This window comes from Myripristis murdjan, chromosome 18 (genome assembly GCF_902150065.1).
Source record: "Myripristis murdjan chromosome 18, fMyrMur1.1, whole genome shotgun sequence".
NCBI classification, from domain to species: domain Eukaryota; kingdom Metazoa; phylum Chordata; class Actinopteri; order Holocentriformes; family Holocentridae; genus Myripristis; species Myripristis murdjan.
This window is the reverse complement of record NC_043997.1, coordinates 1,555,933-1,569,387: the sequence shown is the minus strand read 5'-3', so window position 1 is coordinate 1,569,387 and position 13,455 is coordinate 1,555,933. Positions and strand designations below refer to the sequence as shown.

At 43.6% G+C, this 13,455-nt stretch overlaps 1 protein-coding gene across 1 annotated transcript in view; it reads right to left on the bottom strand.

Annotated features, from left to right (window-relative positions):
- LOC115376961 (high affinity immunoglobulin gamma Fc receptor I-like) overlaps positions 1–7,693 on the bottom strand; it is a 54,189-nt gene extending 46,496 nt beyond the window's left edge. The window contains exons 1-3 of the mRNA XM_030076814.1: positions 7,633–7,693; positions 6,476–6,733; positions 6,133–6,375 (exon numbers count right to left, since the gene is read on the bottom strand). Of these exons, the coding sequence (XP_029932674.1) occupies positions 6,133–6,375; positions 6,476–6,733; positions 7,633–7,693 (562 nt within the window). The remainder of the gene's footprint in view (positions 1–6,132; positions 6,376–6,475; positions 6,734–7,632) is intronic.
- Between the last annotated feature and the right edge of the window lie 5,762 nt (positions 7,694–13,455).

Below are 13,455 nucleotides of genomic sequence, written 5' to 3'. Positions count from 1 at the left end.
CAACCAATCACTCCTTGACATAGGCCTATAAATAGGTCAAAGGTCAAACTATCTGTCAAACAACAACGCAGAGAGAGCCAGGGGAGTCAGAGGAAGACGCAGAGGAAGAGGAGTCCAGGTTTGTGGAGGACGCTTTGGAATAGTGATGGGTCTTTCACGAACGAAAGAGCCGGCTCTTTGAAGTGAACGGCAGGAGCCGGCTCCTGATTGGGAGCTGTTTTTTTTTTTTTTTTTTTTTTTTCAGGAGCCGGTTATTTTTTCTGCGAAAACCGCACGTGGTTGGTCAAGATGTGGGTACCGTCTGTCTGAACTGAGTGCTTCATCCAGAACCGGCAGTTACACACACACACACACACACAAACACACACTCACACACTCACACACACACACACACACACACACACACACACAAACACACACTCACACACTCACACTTTCCTCCATATGTGATGGTTGGTGTATTTTGCTTTGATGCTGTACAATGCTGCATCCACAACAGCAACTGATTTATTCAGAAAATTAAATATTTTGGGTTCCATTATTGCTTGTGTTGACTTCTATTTGCATGCTACTGTATTTTCACTCTTATATGGCAATATATCAAGAAAATCCATAGAAACAAAAGAGCTTTAGATTTAGAGCAACAGTGTGTAAATGATATACACAAGTATGTGACACAATGGGAAATGTGTTTGTGATGTGAGACAAATGCTTGCTTTTGAGATGTGTTTACAATGTTTTGAATACTGTGTTTCATTTTGCAGTAGATAGGGCGCTTTTTGCATTTTGTGTTAGCAGTAGTTGGATTTGTGTGTAAAGTTTTGAGAAAAAGACAAAGAGCTTTGAAAATGTGTGTAAGCAATTGAAAAAAACTGTAAGTAAAGAAAAATGATACCAAGAAAGCAACATTTAAAAATAAAATGTTTTGTATGAAAATTTGTGTGATGTTTTATGTTTGTCTATGAGAGAAGTGGGCATTGTCATTGATTCAGTGTGTTCCATTTCTATAATTGTGTTCTCAGTTTTGCTCTTCAGTGTTCTGTACATGCTTGGTAGTGTTCAGCCAAAAGCTTAGTTGTGTTTATTCAATGAATGGTATGTGTGTGTCATGTGAAAATATGGCTGTGTTTACCAAATGAAAACACCATTTAGTGAACATGTTAAGAGATTTGATGGCAAAGAGTTGTTTTGCAAAGGGATGCCAGGGTTTAGCAATTTGTGTGTGATGTTTGGAGTTTTGTGTGTGCAGTTTTGAAAATAAAAACGTACAGTTTTGAAAAACGTGTTTTAGCAATCGAAAAAAACTGTAAAGTCAGGCCTGTTAGAAAGTGTCTGGTTTGTCCGCTTTGAGCAGGAAACACAGAAAATCAAGGAAGTGCGAGCGCCCGTTCATGGGCTCTTAAAGGGAAAGTTCACCCTCAGCACATCAGGTGTGACCGTGCGCTGCCTCTCAAGCCTTCATGGTGAACTCCCATTCCACAAACAGCAGCCGCCTCCCATCCAGAGGAAACAGCTGGGCCTGAAAGCTAACGGCTACGGAAGGTGCAGGAGTAAGCAGGACCAGCAGGGGGAGCAGGTGGAGCCCAACTTGATTGCAGAACTGTGTAGGACGTTCATTCATCTGAATAGGACTCAAGTTAAAGAACATCTCAGCAGACACTCAGAGAAACCGTACCACTGTCAGTACCTCACCACTCTGCCCTCAGTGTGGGAGTGTGTGTGTTACTGGGTGGCAACTGGCCACTCAGTTCTCAAAAAAAATCACATTTAGAAATGCCTCAGGAGTTCAGGAAGACTTTTACCCCATCATAACCCAAAATATAAGAGTGCTTCACTCCAAAGTTTATGGTTTTATGAACATTTGATTTCAAAACATGAGATTCAAGACAGGCATTTAAAGTGTTGTCAAAGTTAAAGTCTGTCAGCCCTGAGTGACGAATCAAAACAGCTCATACAGTCACATGACTTTTACACCAGGAGACAAAGGAGCAGCTTCACACTTTATTCTTTTCTCAGCTGTTTGATTCAGTAAAAAAAAAAAAAATGTCTCTACAATGTGGGACCTTTACAGCATTTGAAATGAGTCAAGATTAGTGAAGGACCAAAAATTAAGTTCCATTAAATCAAAAGTACATCACATGCAAGTTAAAATATGAGCGCGCCCCCTGCTGGACTACATTTTAAGTCCAGCTCATGGTTTTTGGAGATTAGTCTCTTTATACACTCAGAACAAAGAGCTCCAGTTTGAAAGCTGTTAGTAGAATGTGGTTGTGTGGAAATGTTCTCTTGCACCTGATATAAAAAGCCTCTGACTCATTCACACGTACAGAGAAGGGTCGGGGGGCTCGTGCAGGTTGGTTAACCACAACTGAGCTGAAACAGGCAGAATTTTCCATCACAGCTTTGACGAAACCACAGAAACAAACAAACAAGAAGACAAATGAGATTAAACTTTGACCATGTGGGAAGTTGGGTCACTGCAGCAACAAAGATAAATAAAATATAAATTAAACATTTAAATTAAATTAAACATAAAACTGACAATTATCCCCAGATCCTATTCAATAGGATGTATGTAACCACGTATCAAAAAAGCTCATCATGTGATTGTGCAATAAACAGATGTACTGCAGGTCACTTTGAGGATCTGCGGGTCCAGCTGCAGCCCGTGGACCACCAGTTGGACATCAGTGGTTGAACTGGGATGAAGGTCTACTTCAACGAAGAGTAAATAACCTGTGGTTCTGATGGAGAGCCTGAACACACACACACACACACACACACACACACACACACACACACACACATTTTAAACATGCTTCACCAAAGAGCTCTTGGAAGAAGCTGAAACAGCAACATCTAAATAAGGGGGGGAGTGACTCGACACCCCGACTCTTTAGTTCGACACTCATCCAAACTCGAGTCAGAAGAAAGAGTCAAACCTCCCCTCCCTAATGATCAGTGACGTCACCCAGCCCTGCGGCGGCGCTACCCTGGGCGCCTAAAGTTCATATTTCAACTCTGACGAACGCTCTTGTATCCAGTCGGATACCAGATCCCAGCAGCCAAACCCTCCGGAGCGGCTGCAGTCTCTGAGTTTCCTGAGTTACAAACCATTAATTTAACAGCATCGTGACCTTGGAGACGTCGTCAGTCAGACGGGGCCAAAATGTATTTAGCTTTATTTCTAACAGCAGAGCTAACCGGCCTTCAGCACAGCTCCCACTGCTCACCATGTGGAGGCACTTTGTGACCTGAAAGACGGGACGCAGACACACAAACTGAATCTTCTTCAAGGGAAGAGGAACTTTACCTTTCTTCCTGTGGGGTTTGATGACGACTTGTCCATAAGTGACGTCTCCAGGTCCTCTCACCTCTGAGTAAACTGAACCAGGAACACAGTCTGCAAAATATAACAGTCATGAAATATGATTGTTGCTGCTCCAACCAGCTGACGACAAAATGTTCTCATCATGATGGCAGATATAAGATAAGATAAGATAAGATAAGATATTCCTTTATTAGTCCCACGGTGGGGAAATTTCACATATACGATATGAGTCTTTAGTGACAAATGAACAGTTTGTTGTTACTTGTGCAGAAGAAATGTGATTCAGACTGATTTCAGTCTGCCTGCTCTAACAGCTTCAGACTGAACAAACTGAGCTGTCGTGAGCTCATTTCACTGGAAACAGGAAGCTGAAGTGTGACTGAGGCGTTTACCTGCTATCACACCTGCCAGCATGTTCACTGCAGTGTGAAGAACACACATACAAACACCATTACACACCCTCACACATCGACCACACTGGACCATGCTGAAGTTGAGATAAGAGCTGTTAGGTTTGGTGTTGAGAGTAAAATTTTCCACTGACCCTCAACTTGCCTTTCTTTTTTTATTTTCATTTGAATTAACGTCCAAACGTCCTGTCGCTGCGCTCGACCAACTTTTACTGAGGAATGTAGAAACCTCTTCAGCTCAGAGGAAGGGGCGGGGCCAAGCCCGATGGCTGCAGGTTTTCACTGATCAGCTCCTCCTCTCTGCTTGCAGCTGATCAGTGAACTCACCTGGTTTGTTTTTGGTTGGAAAGAAAACCTGCAGCCTCTCGGCCTCCATGGCAGCACTTTGACATGTGATCCTGATCCTACAGGGACCATGGCCGCCACCAGGTGGCTTCACTGAGTTGTAACGACTGTTGTTACAACTCAGTGAAGCACTAACAAGCCACACCCGGGGCCCCATGGGCCATCAACGTCAGAGGCCTTGGGGGACGCATCCACTGAGGGTGAACAGCTGAGCTCCCCACCAGTTAGTTAGACTAGCAGTCTGGACTGGTGACCAGCATGAACTGATGAAGCTGCTCGGATAAGAGGAGAAACATCTTCCAGACAGAACACTCAGTCCAGTTGACCTGATTCAATTTCCTTGAGCTGATCACACACACACACACACACACACACACACACACAGGCAGTCTGAGTGCAGCTCGCTCCTCTTTAATGGAGGAGGAACTTTACCTTTCCTCCCGTGTGGTTTGATGACGACTTGTCCATAAGTGACGTCTGCAGCTCCTCTCACCTCTGAGTAAACTGTACCAGGAGCACAGTCTGCAAAACATCACAGACATGACATCCCAGGATTTCTGCTGTCACTGTCACAGCTGCTGCTACCAACTAACCAGAAGATCTCAAGGTGATACGGCCAAACAACAAACAAGTGCAAAATGTGAAAATGAATATTAAAAAACACACATCTTGATCAGCAAGTACTCACTGTGTGCTGTCTGACCCAGCTGTACTCACAAGCCTTCATGGGAAAAAAAATGGCTGTAATTTAACAGGAAGGCTAACACTCGTCATGCTGTGTGTGTGTGTGTGTGTGTGTGTGTGTGTGTGTGTGTGTGTGTGAGGGTTTTGAGGTGGTGGTCTTGGCAGCAGGGGCGTCGTATATGGGGGAACAGTTAGGACAATTCCAAGGGATTTCTTTACATGGGGCCCAAAATCCCTGGCAGTAACCCTGCTCGGCAGCATGACGTGTGTGAGCTTTTCAAACTGAGTTCAGTAAAATGTCAACGTTTCAGGCCCAGCTGTTTCCTCTGGATGGGAGGCGGCTGCTGTTTGTGGAATGGGAGTTCACCATGAAGGCTTGAGAGGCAGCGCACGGTCACACCTGATGTGATATCAGTCTAGAATTGTAGAATATATTGACAATCTAATTACAAATTGTGCATTATAAAACAAGAAAAATGAACATCTTGTACATGTTAGTTACATGGCAGAGCCAGTGTCAGAGTGAATGTAAAATGAAGCTTCAGATTTAAGCATGTAAAATGTGAATGTGATTTTTAAATGTCAAAGTAAATTGTAGTGGTGATGTAAAAATGTATGTTTTATTTAAATGTAAAGGGAAAAGTAGCTGATTGAGTCAGTGTCAAACAAAATGTAAAATGATGTAAAGTTGTAGAAATTTAACTGTCAAATTAAAATGGAGGAAATCTTTAATGTAAAACATAAATTGCAAAATTAAATACATGAAATTTTTAGATGGAAATTTATGAGGCAATGTCAGAGCAAAAGCAAATGGTAATGTGTAAAAATGTTGGGAAATACTCAGTATAACGTGGACAGTTGGTGTCTCACCTTTGGATCTGTTGCGGACGTACCGCACCAAAACCACCAGGAGAACCAGGAGAACCAGCCCACAGGCAGATCCAAGGATCCACCAGAGGGGCAGACGAGGGGAGGAGGAGTGTTGAGGAGATGAAGCTTGAGGAGGGGAGTTGGAGCGTGTAGTTGAAGCTTGAGTAGTGGAGATGGGAGGAGAAGTTGTAGTCGTGGGTTGCACTGAAAGCAAACAAACTGGATTGATTTCTTGTCTTTTACAAACATTTCTCTGTCAGTCAAATCTGTTTCTTTGTGAGATTTCTGGCCAGCAGACGGAGGCGAGTGCACGACCTCCTTCCAGTTTCATGTAGAGAGGAGACACTAGTGGGCTGAATGGTGACACTCTAACCCTAACCCTCTTTGCAAAGTAAGACAGAGTTTTCACATGAACCTCTGCCGTCCTCCTGAGTGCAGACACTCTGGAAGGTGAAGACAGGAAAGAAACCAAAGTCAGACCGACTTCCTCACCTGCCACAGCCAGCCGGCTGGGTGGAGACTGTCCTTCACCAGAGATGTTGCAGTGGTAGAGGCCTTCATCAGACTTGGAAACATGGTGGATGGTCATCTGTCCTGTAGACTCAGTCCTGATGAGGGAGCCATCTTTATAGAAATCAGCTGGGAGGTTGGAGGGAGTCCTGGTTGTACAGTTCAGAGTCACAGCAGCTCCCTCCATCACAGGAAGGACAGGACTCTGCAGGATCACATCACCACCTGAACACAGACACAAACCACAGGATTTCAACCACTGAGGAAAATATTCATGATTTAATGCAGATAGATGTTGATACTGAATAATTATTTAATTAGTTACCAGTGACGGTGATGTTGATGGTGTTGCTGGTTGCTCCCTCTCTGGACTCACACCAGTAAACTCCACTGTCTTTTGGGAATGTGTAACTGATACTACAGGAGGAGTTTGTTAGTTTTCCCCAGGTGTCTCCACACTCTGTCATGGTTTTTGTGGTCGTGTTCCTCTTCACCGTCCATCCAGCAGAGTCTTCCTCACAGCTCAGATGAAGAGACTCATGAACAAACAGCTGAGCTGTGTTGGGCCTGACAGTCAGGGAGGCTGGGTGGGGGTGGAGAGGAGGGACAAAGGACAAATCAGTGATGACCTGTCGAGTTTTGGAGACTACAAGATCCCTCGTATCAGAGGTTAATCATGTGACATCACTGCCGTCTGGCAGCTGGTCTGAAGGTCTGCAGCTCTGTGGACAGCTGGGTGTTTGCTCACATCTCAGCAGAAGGGAAAAGACCTGAATCATTTATGAACTGATCATTTCATCACTGATCCATCAGGTTGTGTTGCTCAGAGTCAGCTGACCGTCACACTGACTTGTTAGATGTGGATGTAGCTGTGTGCTCCAGTGAACTGGACTTCACTTTGTTCTTTGGTGAAATTTGTACACCTATTTCTACACCTGCAGCTGTCAACACCATTCACACTGCTGCTGCTGCTGTTTACAAGTTTTCACAGTTTAACTTCACAAGTCAGTTCTCAAGTGTTCTGCTTACCAAGCACGTTAGTTATCTCATCAACTTTTTATATTATACTTGAATCTACAACACAGCTACTGTACTTTATTATTATTAATTATCAGTGGGCTGGCTGTAAGCTAAGCTGCGGATATACAGATTGTAAAAATGGGGATTATTTTTCAGGGCTACATTTTAAACATAAAATAAAATAAATGTTTTTATATTATTTGTATCAATACTTTAAATAAAGAACTATTTGCAGTGAACAATAGAGCAGCAGCAGCAGCAGCAGCAGAGACTTCCTAACTCCACAAAGCCACAGCACAGTGGGTGGGAGCTTCAACACAACTGAGTGCAGCCTTCAGCTCTATCACCCCACCCTCCTCAATAGACTCTCCTCCATAGGCATCACTCACACCCGCCTGCTCTGGCTTCACTCTTACCTCACAGACCGCACTCAGTTCATCCAACTCAAATCCTTCACTTCACAGCCCTCCCCCATCTCTTCAGGTGGGCCCCAGGACTCTGTGCTGGGGCCCCTCCTCTTCATTATCTAACTCCTCCCACTTGGCAATATTTTCCGTAAATCTGGTATCCATTTTCACTGCTTTGCGGATGACACCCAGCTCTACCTGTCCAGTAAACCCGACTCCTGTCTCCAACCTTCCTCCCTCACCCACTGCCTCTCAGAAATTAAATCTTAGTTCACCTCTAACTTCCTTAAACTCAACAGTGATAAAACAGAACTCCTCCTTGTTGGTACCAAGTGAGTGTAATTTTTTGTAGGTTGGTTAGTGGGTTGAGTTTCCAACCCACCGGCCAGTTGCCGTGTTTTTTGGTCTTACAGTTTTTTTCTGCACAAACACTTTGAGCAAAGAAAAATAATAAAGAGGAGGGAAACAAGAGAGTGATAACAAAGACCGTTGGGCTCCAGCGAGTTTTCTGCTTTGACCCCTAATGACCTCTCAGGGTTAAATGAGAGTGTGAGTGTGATGGAAGAAGTGCACTAACCTCTGCTGGGCCTGCAGCACAGCCACACCGTCACCACTGAGGACAGAAATGAGAGTCCAGTTGGTTTGAGGTTTTCCACCAATCAGAGAAGACAGTTCTGACAACCAGCCTCTGTGCTGCACACACAACACTGGGAGATCTCATCTGCAGGGGCTTTCATGCTGCTGGACAGTTATTTGGTTCTACTGAGACACTTGAGAGTGAACTGTGTGCAGCACAAATACAGAGAGACACTAATAAAAATTTTAAAAAAAAACAGGGTCTGTAGACCCCCACACCAAATGTGTGATGTCAGTGTACTGAGGTGCTGTCCTCTCATGACTTCCTGTCTAATCCCCTGTGATCTGAGAGACAGAGGTGAGCCCAAAGCAAAGCTCTGACTGATCATCAGAGTGATCATCTTCACCAGGATGATGAAGGCTGACATCACACTGCTAATGTGGGACGCACTCGTGAGGAGGAGGAGGACAAAAGTCAAAGATCCTGGACAGAGAGGACGTCTCCCTCCATGTTCTTATAGATATCAACAACAAAATGCATGTTGTACCATAGAAACATTACAAAGATGTTTCGTCATTATTCCTCAGTATTTTTAATGTTTTATTTTCTACAGTGTGTTCCAGTTTCCCCACAGTGAAGTTTATCTGGTCTTCAGACCTTTTGGCTGTTCTCATTCTCACAGCATCGTCCAAGTGACTTTTCATGCACATTACCCCCTCTGTTACCCAGTATCCATTAATCTGTTACCCATTACCCTGTTACCCAGTACCCTGTTACCCATTACCCTGTTACCCAGTACCCTGTTACCCATTACCCTGTTACCCAGTACCCTGTTACCCATTAACCTGTTATCCATTACTCTGTTACCCATTACCCTGTTACCATTAGCCTGTTACCCAATACCCTTTTGCCAGTACCCTGTTACCCATTACCCTGTTACCCAATACGCTGTTACCCAATACCCTGTTACTAATACCCTGTTACCCATTACCCTGTTACCCATTACCCTGTTACCCAGTACCCTGTTACCCAATACCCTGTTACCCAGTACCCTGTTACCCATTACTCTGTTACCCTGCCCCCTGTTACCCATTACCCTTTTATCCATTACCCTGTTACCCATTACTCTTTTACCTTGTACCCTGTTACCCATTACCCTGTTATGCATTACCCTGTTACCCAGCACCCTGTTACCAGTACCCTGTTACCCATTACCCTGTTACCCTGTACCCTGTTACCCATTACCCTGCCCCAACAAAACTGAAAGGTCATTAAAATAACCACCGATAAACTGGGAAAACACACACACACACACACACACACACACAGAGTGTACTTACGGAGCAGCCGTGGTAGAGTTGTGCCCTCCATGCTTCAGTCTGGCGAACTGAGATCAACACTTTGAATTTGATCTGAGGCACCAAGTAAAGCCCGCCCCCTTCCTCTCTCTGGGTGAGGGGTTTTTTCCCCTCAACAGTAACTTCTAGGTAGTATGCTATACTTTATTCTATTTGGTTTGACTGAGCTCCACTGTTTTAAAATGTAGATATAGAGTAACCACAGTGAAAACGTTTTTTGTTTTTTGTTTTTTGTTTTTTTTAAATACATGAAGAAATTATGCAAATGAGATGAAACAATAACTGGCTCATGAAGCATCTCACCTTAAAATGAACAAAATAAAGAAAATAAAATGAATTAAGAAATCAAGGCAACAGGCAGAAACACAACATCAGAGAGCAGCCGTGCAAAGCTGCTTTAAATTAGAATAATGCTTACCCACAGGGGAAGTTCAGCACTGTGCACACTACACCAGGTAAAGGGGAAATCACATTAACTCTCAACACATACAGAATTTCATTGCATTTACCATACACATCAATTTAAAACACATGTGAATGATGGAAAAAAGCTGCATCAGTTGCATCCAGGAATGGAAAAAAATCACATTTGTTGAACTGCACAGTCCAACTCTGACCTGTGAATCCACACAAACAGCCAGAAGAAGCTCGTCTCCCCCTGGTGGTCAGAGCAGTGCAGGAGTATATAGGTACAGCAGAGTTGGTAGCTGCCTGGCTCGCTGTCAGCTGGGACACACTAAGAGACAGTACAGCCCTGAATCTGTCTGCATTTTATTTATTTATTCTCTAGACCTTTGGTGACCTCATGACCTTTCCTCTAGTGCCACCCTCAGGCCAAAATGTGACATGCACCAAGCCGGCTGGGGCAGCAGTGGAGGCTCCATCTTGTTTGTCCACGATGCCCTGATGTTTTCCTCCTGCAGAAACAGGGTTTAGGAAAACATCTGCCGAGGTGTGTCAAACTGAAGATGCTGGTCTGGTGCTGTGGTGTGAAAACACCAACCTGTGATCCAGGACCTTGTCTGGTATCAGCTCAAAACAAACATGTATGCCAAGACAATATCCAAAAAAACATTCAACCTCACAAAAAACATTCAAACAAGGTCATTTAAGAGCCTGATCACGTCAGGGACAAATCAAGCTCTCAGTCTTTTGGTCTTGCATCTCGGAAGTAGATATCTCCGTCTGGAAGGTAGCAGCCTGAACTCCTCGTGCAAGGTCTGGTCTGGGTCTGGCTTTGGTCACTGACCTCACCTTGTGTAGGTCACAGAGGTCATTTAGGGCTGTGCCGGCAATTTTGCTGCACACCCTAACAATTCCCAATATTCTGTTCTTGTTTTTACATGTTAAAAGACCAAACCAGCAGATGAAGTTAAAAGTTAGTAAAGAATCAATAAAACAAGAATAAAACATTCTCATAAAAGTGGCATCCACTTTAAAACTTCGGAGCTTGAGATAAAACTACATCCGCTGATGAGCCTTCTTACAGAGTGAGTCAACATGGGCATCAAAGGTCAGCCTATCATCAAGTTACAGTTCCCAAGTATTTATACTGGTTCACTGCCTCCACCTTTTCTCCAAGGATTACCGCAGGTGAGGTGACCGTACTATCTTTTCTAAAGTCAATGAGCATCTCCTTCGTCTTTTGAGACATTCATGTTTAAAAAGGAGGACTCACACTTTCAGTGAATTCCCTGACCACTGGCCCGTGATCAGAGTCATCACTGCTGAGAAGAGACAGGATGACTGAGTACAGGTCAGGATGACCTTGTATTTGCCCCAGCTTCTTGATTTTTTCAGAGCTTTGAGATCCATACATGGACTGTTCAAAGCATTAATGATTAGTCAGATATATGCATCGGTTTCTGGATGGCAGCCTCTCCAAATCCAAAAAAAAAGGTTTTGTGTCAAATTTTTATTGGCCCATAACTGCATGTGGGAATGTCTTAAAAAATCTGATGTCTGTTTTAATTTAAAGTTCAAAGCTTACTCTATCTCGAGATTCAGTGCACAAAAAGTTCAATATGTTCATGAAATGTTTCGTTTTTGTGTCACTTTTTTATGAGATTGCTTTGTTATGAGATTACTAAACTGGATTGGTAAAAATGAATAAAATCAACTTTAAAAGTGCTATGTGTAATGATGAGCCTCACCGGACCTGAACCCAATCCAGATGGTTTGGGGTGAGCTGGACCGCAGAGTGAAGGCAAAGGGGCCAACAAGTGCTAAACACCTCTGGGAACTCCTTCAAGACTGTTGGAAAACCATTTCAGGTGACTACCTCTTGAAGCTCATGGAGAGAATGCCAAGAGTGTGCAAAGCAGTAATCAGAGCAAAGGGTGGCTATTTTGAAGAAACTAGAATATAAAACATGATTTCAGTTATTTCACCTTTATTTGTTAAGTCAAAGGATAGATTTTAAAATCCTGCTGCTGGTCTACAAAGCCCTGAATGGTCTCGGACCAAAATACATGCTTGATCTACTGGTTCCCTACGAAGCATCGAGACCCCTAAGGTCATCTGGTACTTATTATCTGTATATACTGTTTATAGTGTAAATTATGCTTCAGATCTTGCTATCCACTTTGGCTGCTGTAATACGTGAAATTTCCCCACCGTGGGACTAATAAAGGAATATCTTATCTTATCTTATCTTATCTTATCTTATCTTATCTGGAACTGGTTTGTTGTGTGTTCCAAGAACAAGAACCAAGCAAGGTGAGGCAGCATTCAGTTATTATGCTCCTCACCTGTGGAGCAAACTTCCTGTAGATCTGAGGTCTGCTCAAACTGTCAGCTCCTTTAAATCAGGGCTAAAAACACTTTTGTTCACTGAAGCGTACTCTTGGATTAAATACTTACCTCTTTTATTGCCCGTACTTTTTAACTTTTTAACTACACACTGTTGATTTATGCCTCCCCCGCACTCCAAGGACTACCTGTTGTATTGATGCCTTTTATTTTTCTACTTCTTTTCTTATCATTCTCAATTTCTATTTCCCTTTTTGTGTGTGTGTGTGTGTGTGTGTGTGTGTGTGTGTGTGTGTGCACGCATAGGAACTGAACCACTGGACGTCCAGAGGTAAAGATGGTGTCCAACATCTGGTCTCAGTCTGGGGACGTTGGGAAAAGAAAAGGGGGATTTTGCCCAAAACATTGGAGTGTTCCTTTAAGTCATTAGTGTCCTGTGCGCAGGTTACCTCAGTGTCAGGTAGGGTTTGCTGGTGTGTGTTGAGGGAGTCCACTGTGAGAGGCTGCTGTTCGTCTTCACCTCTAGCCAAAAAAATGAAAGATTGCGTAAATAAATCCCTCAGAGATTCATATAAATCTAAATTAGATAATTCTGAAATAACCTCTTGATAAACCACTGTGCTTACCTTTGTGCTGTGCCACAACTCCTCACACACACACACACACACACACACACACACACACACAGATCCCAGTTTAGAGTCTGAGGTTCTCCTCTGAACCTGCAGAGGGAGCCCTCACAAACCTGTGGCTGTGTGGAGCCTCCACTGAGCCGGAAAATATTTTTCATCAAGAGATTCTTTCAGCTCGATAAAAATCATGAACACAGTCCCTGTAATTCAGTGCATGTGTGTGTGTGTGTGTGTTCATTTGTGTTTTTGATGTTACCAGTCAGGTTTGGACCCACCTCTTCAGTTTTATTGTGAAAACCTTGTGTTTAGTTGTGTTCTCTCTCAGTTTGCTGTGTTCAGTGTTAATCTGCAGTTCAATGTGGAACAGAATCAAAACAAAGAGAAAACACTGAAGGAGAAGCTGTGGACAAACTTTACACTGGAACTGAATTAAACTGCAAACTCTGAGAGCACCTGAACGCACCACCAGAGCTGCTTCCTGTGGATCACGTGACCCAGAGGAGCCCCTCCATATAAGAGAAGGTTCTGGAAACAGCAAGACACACACACACACACACACA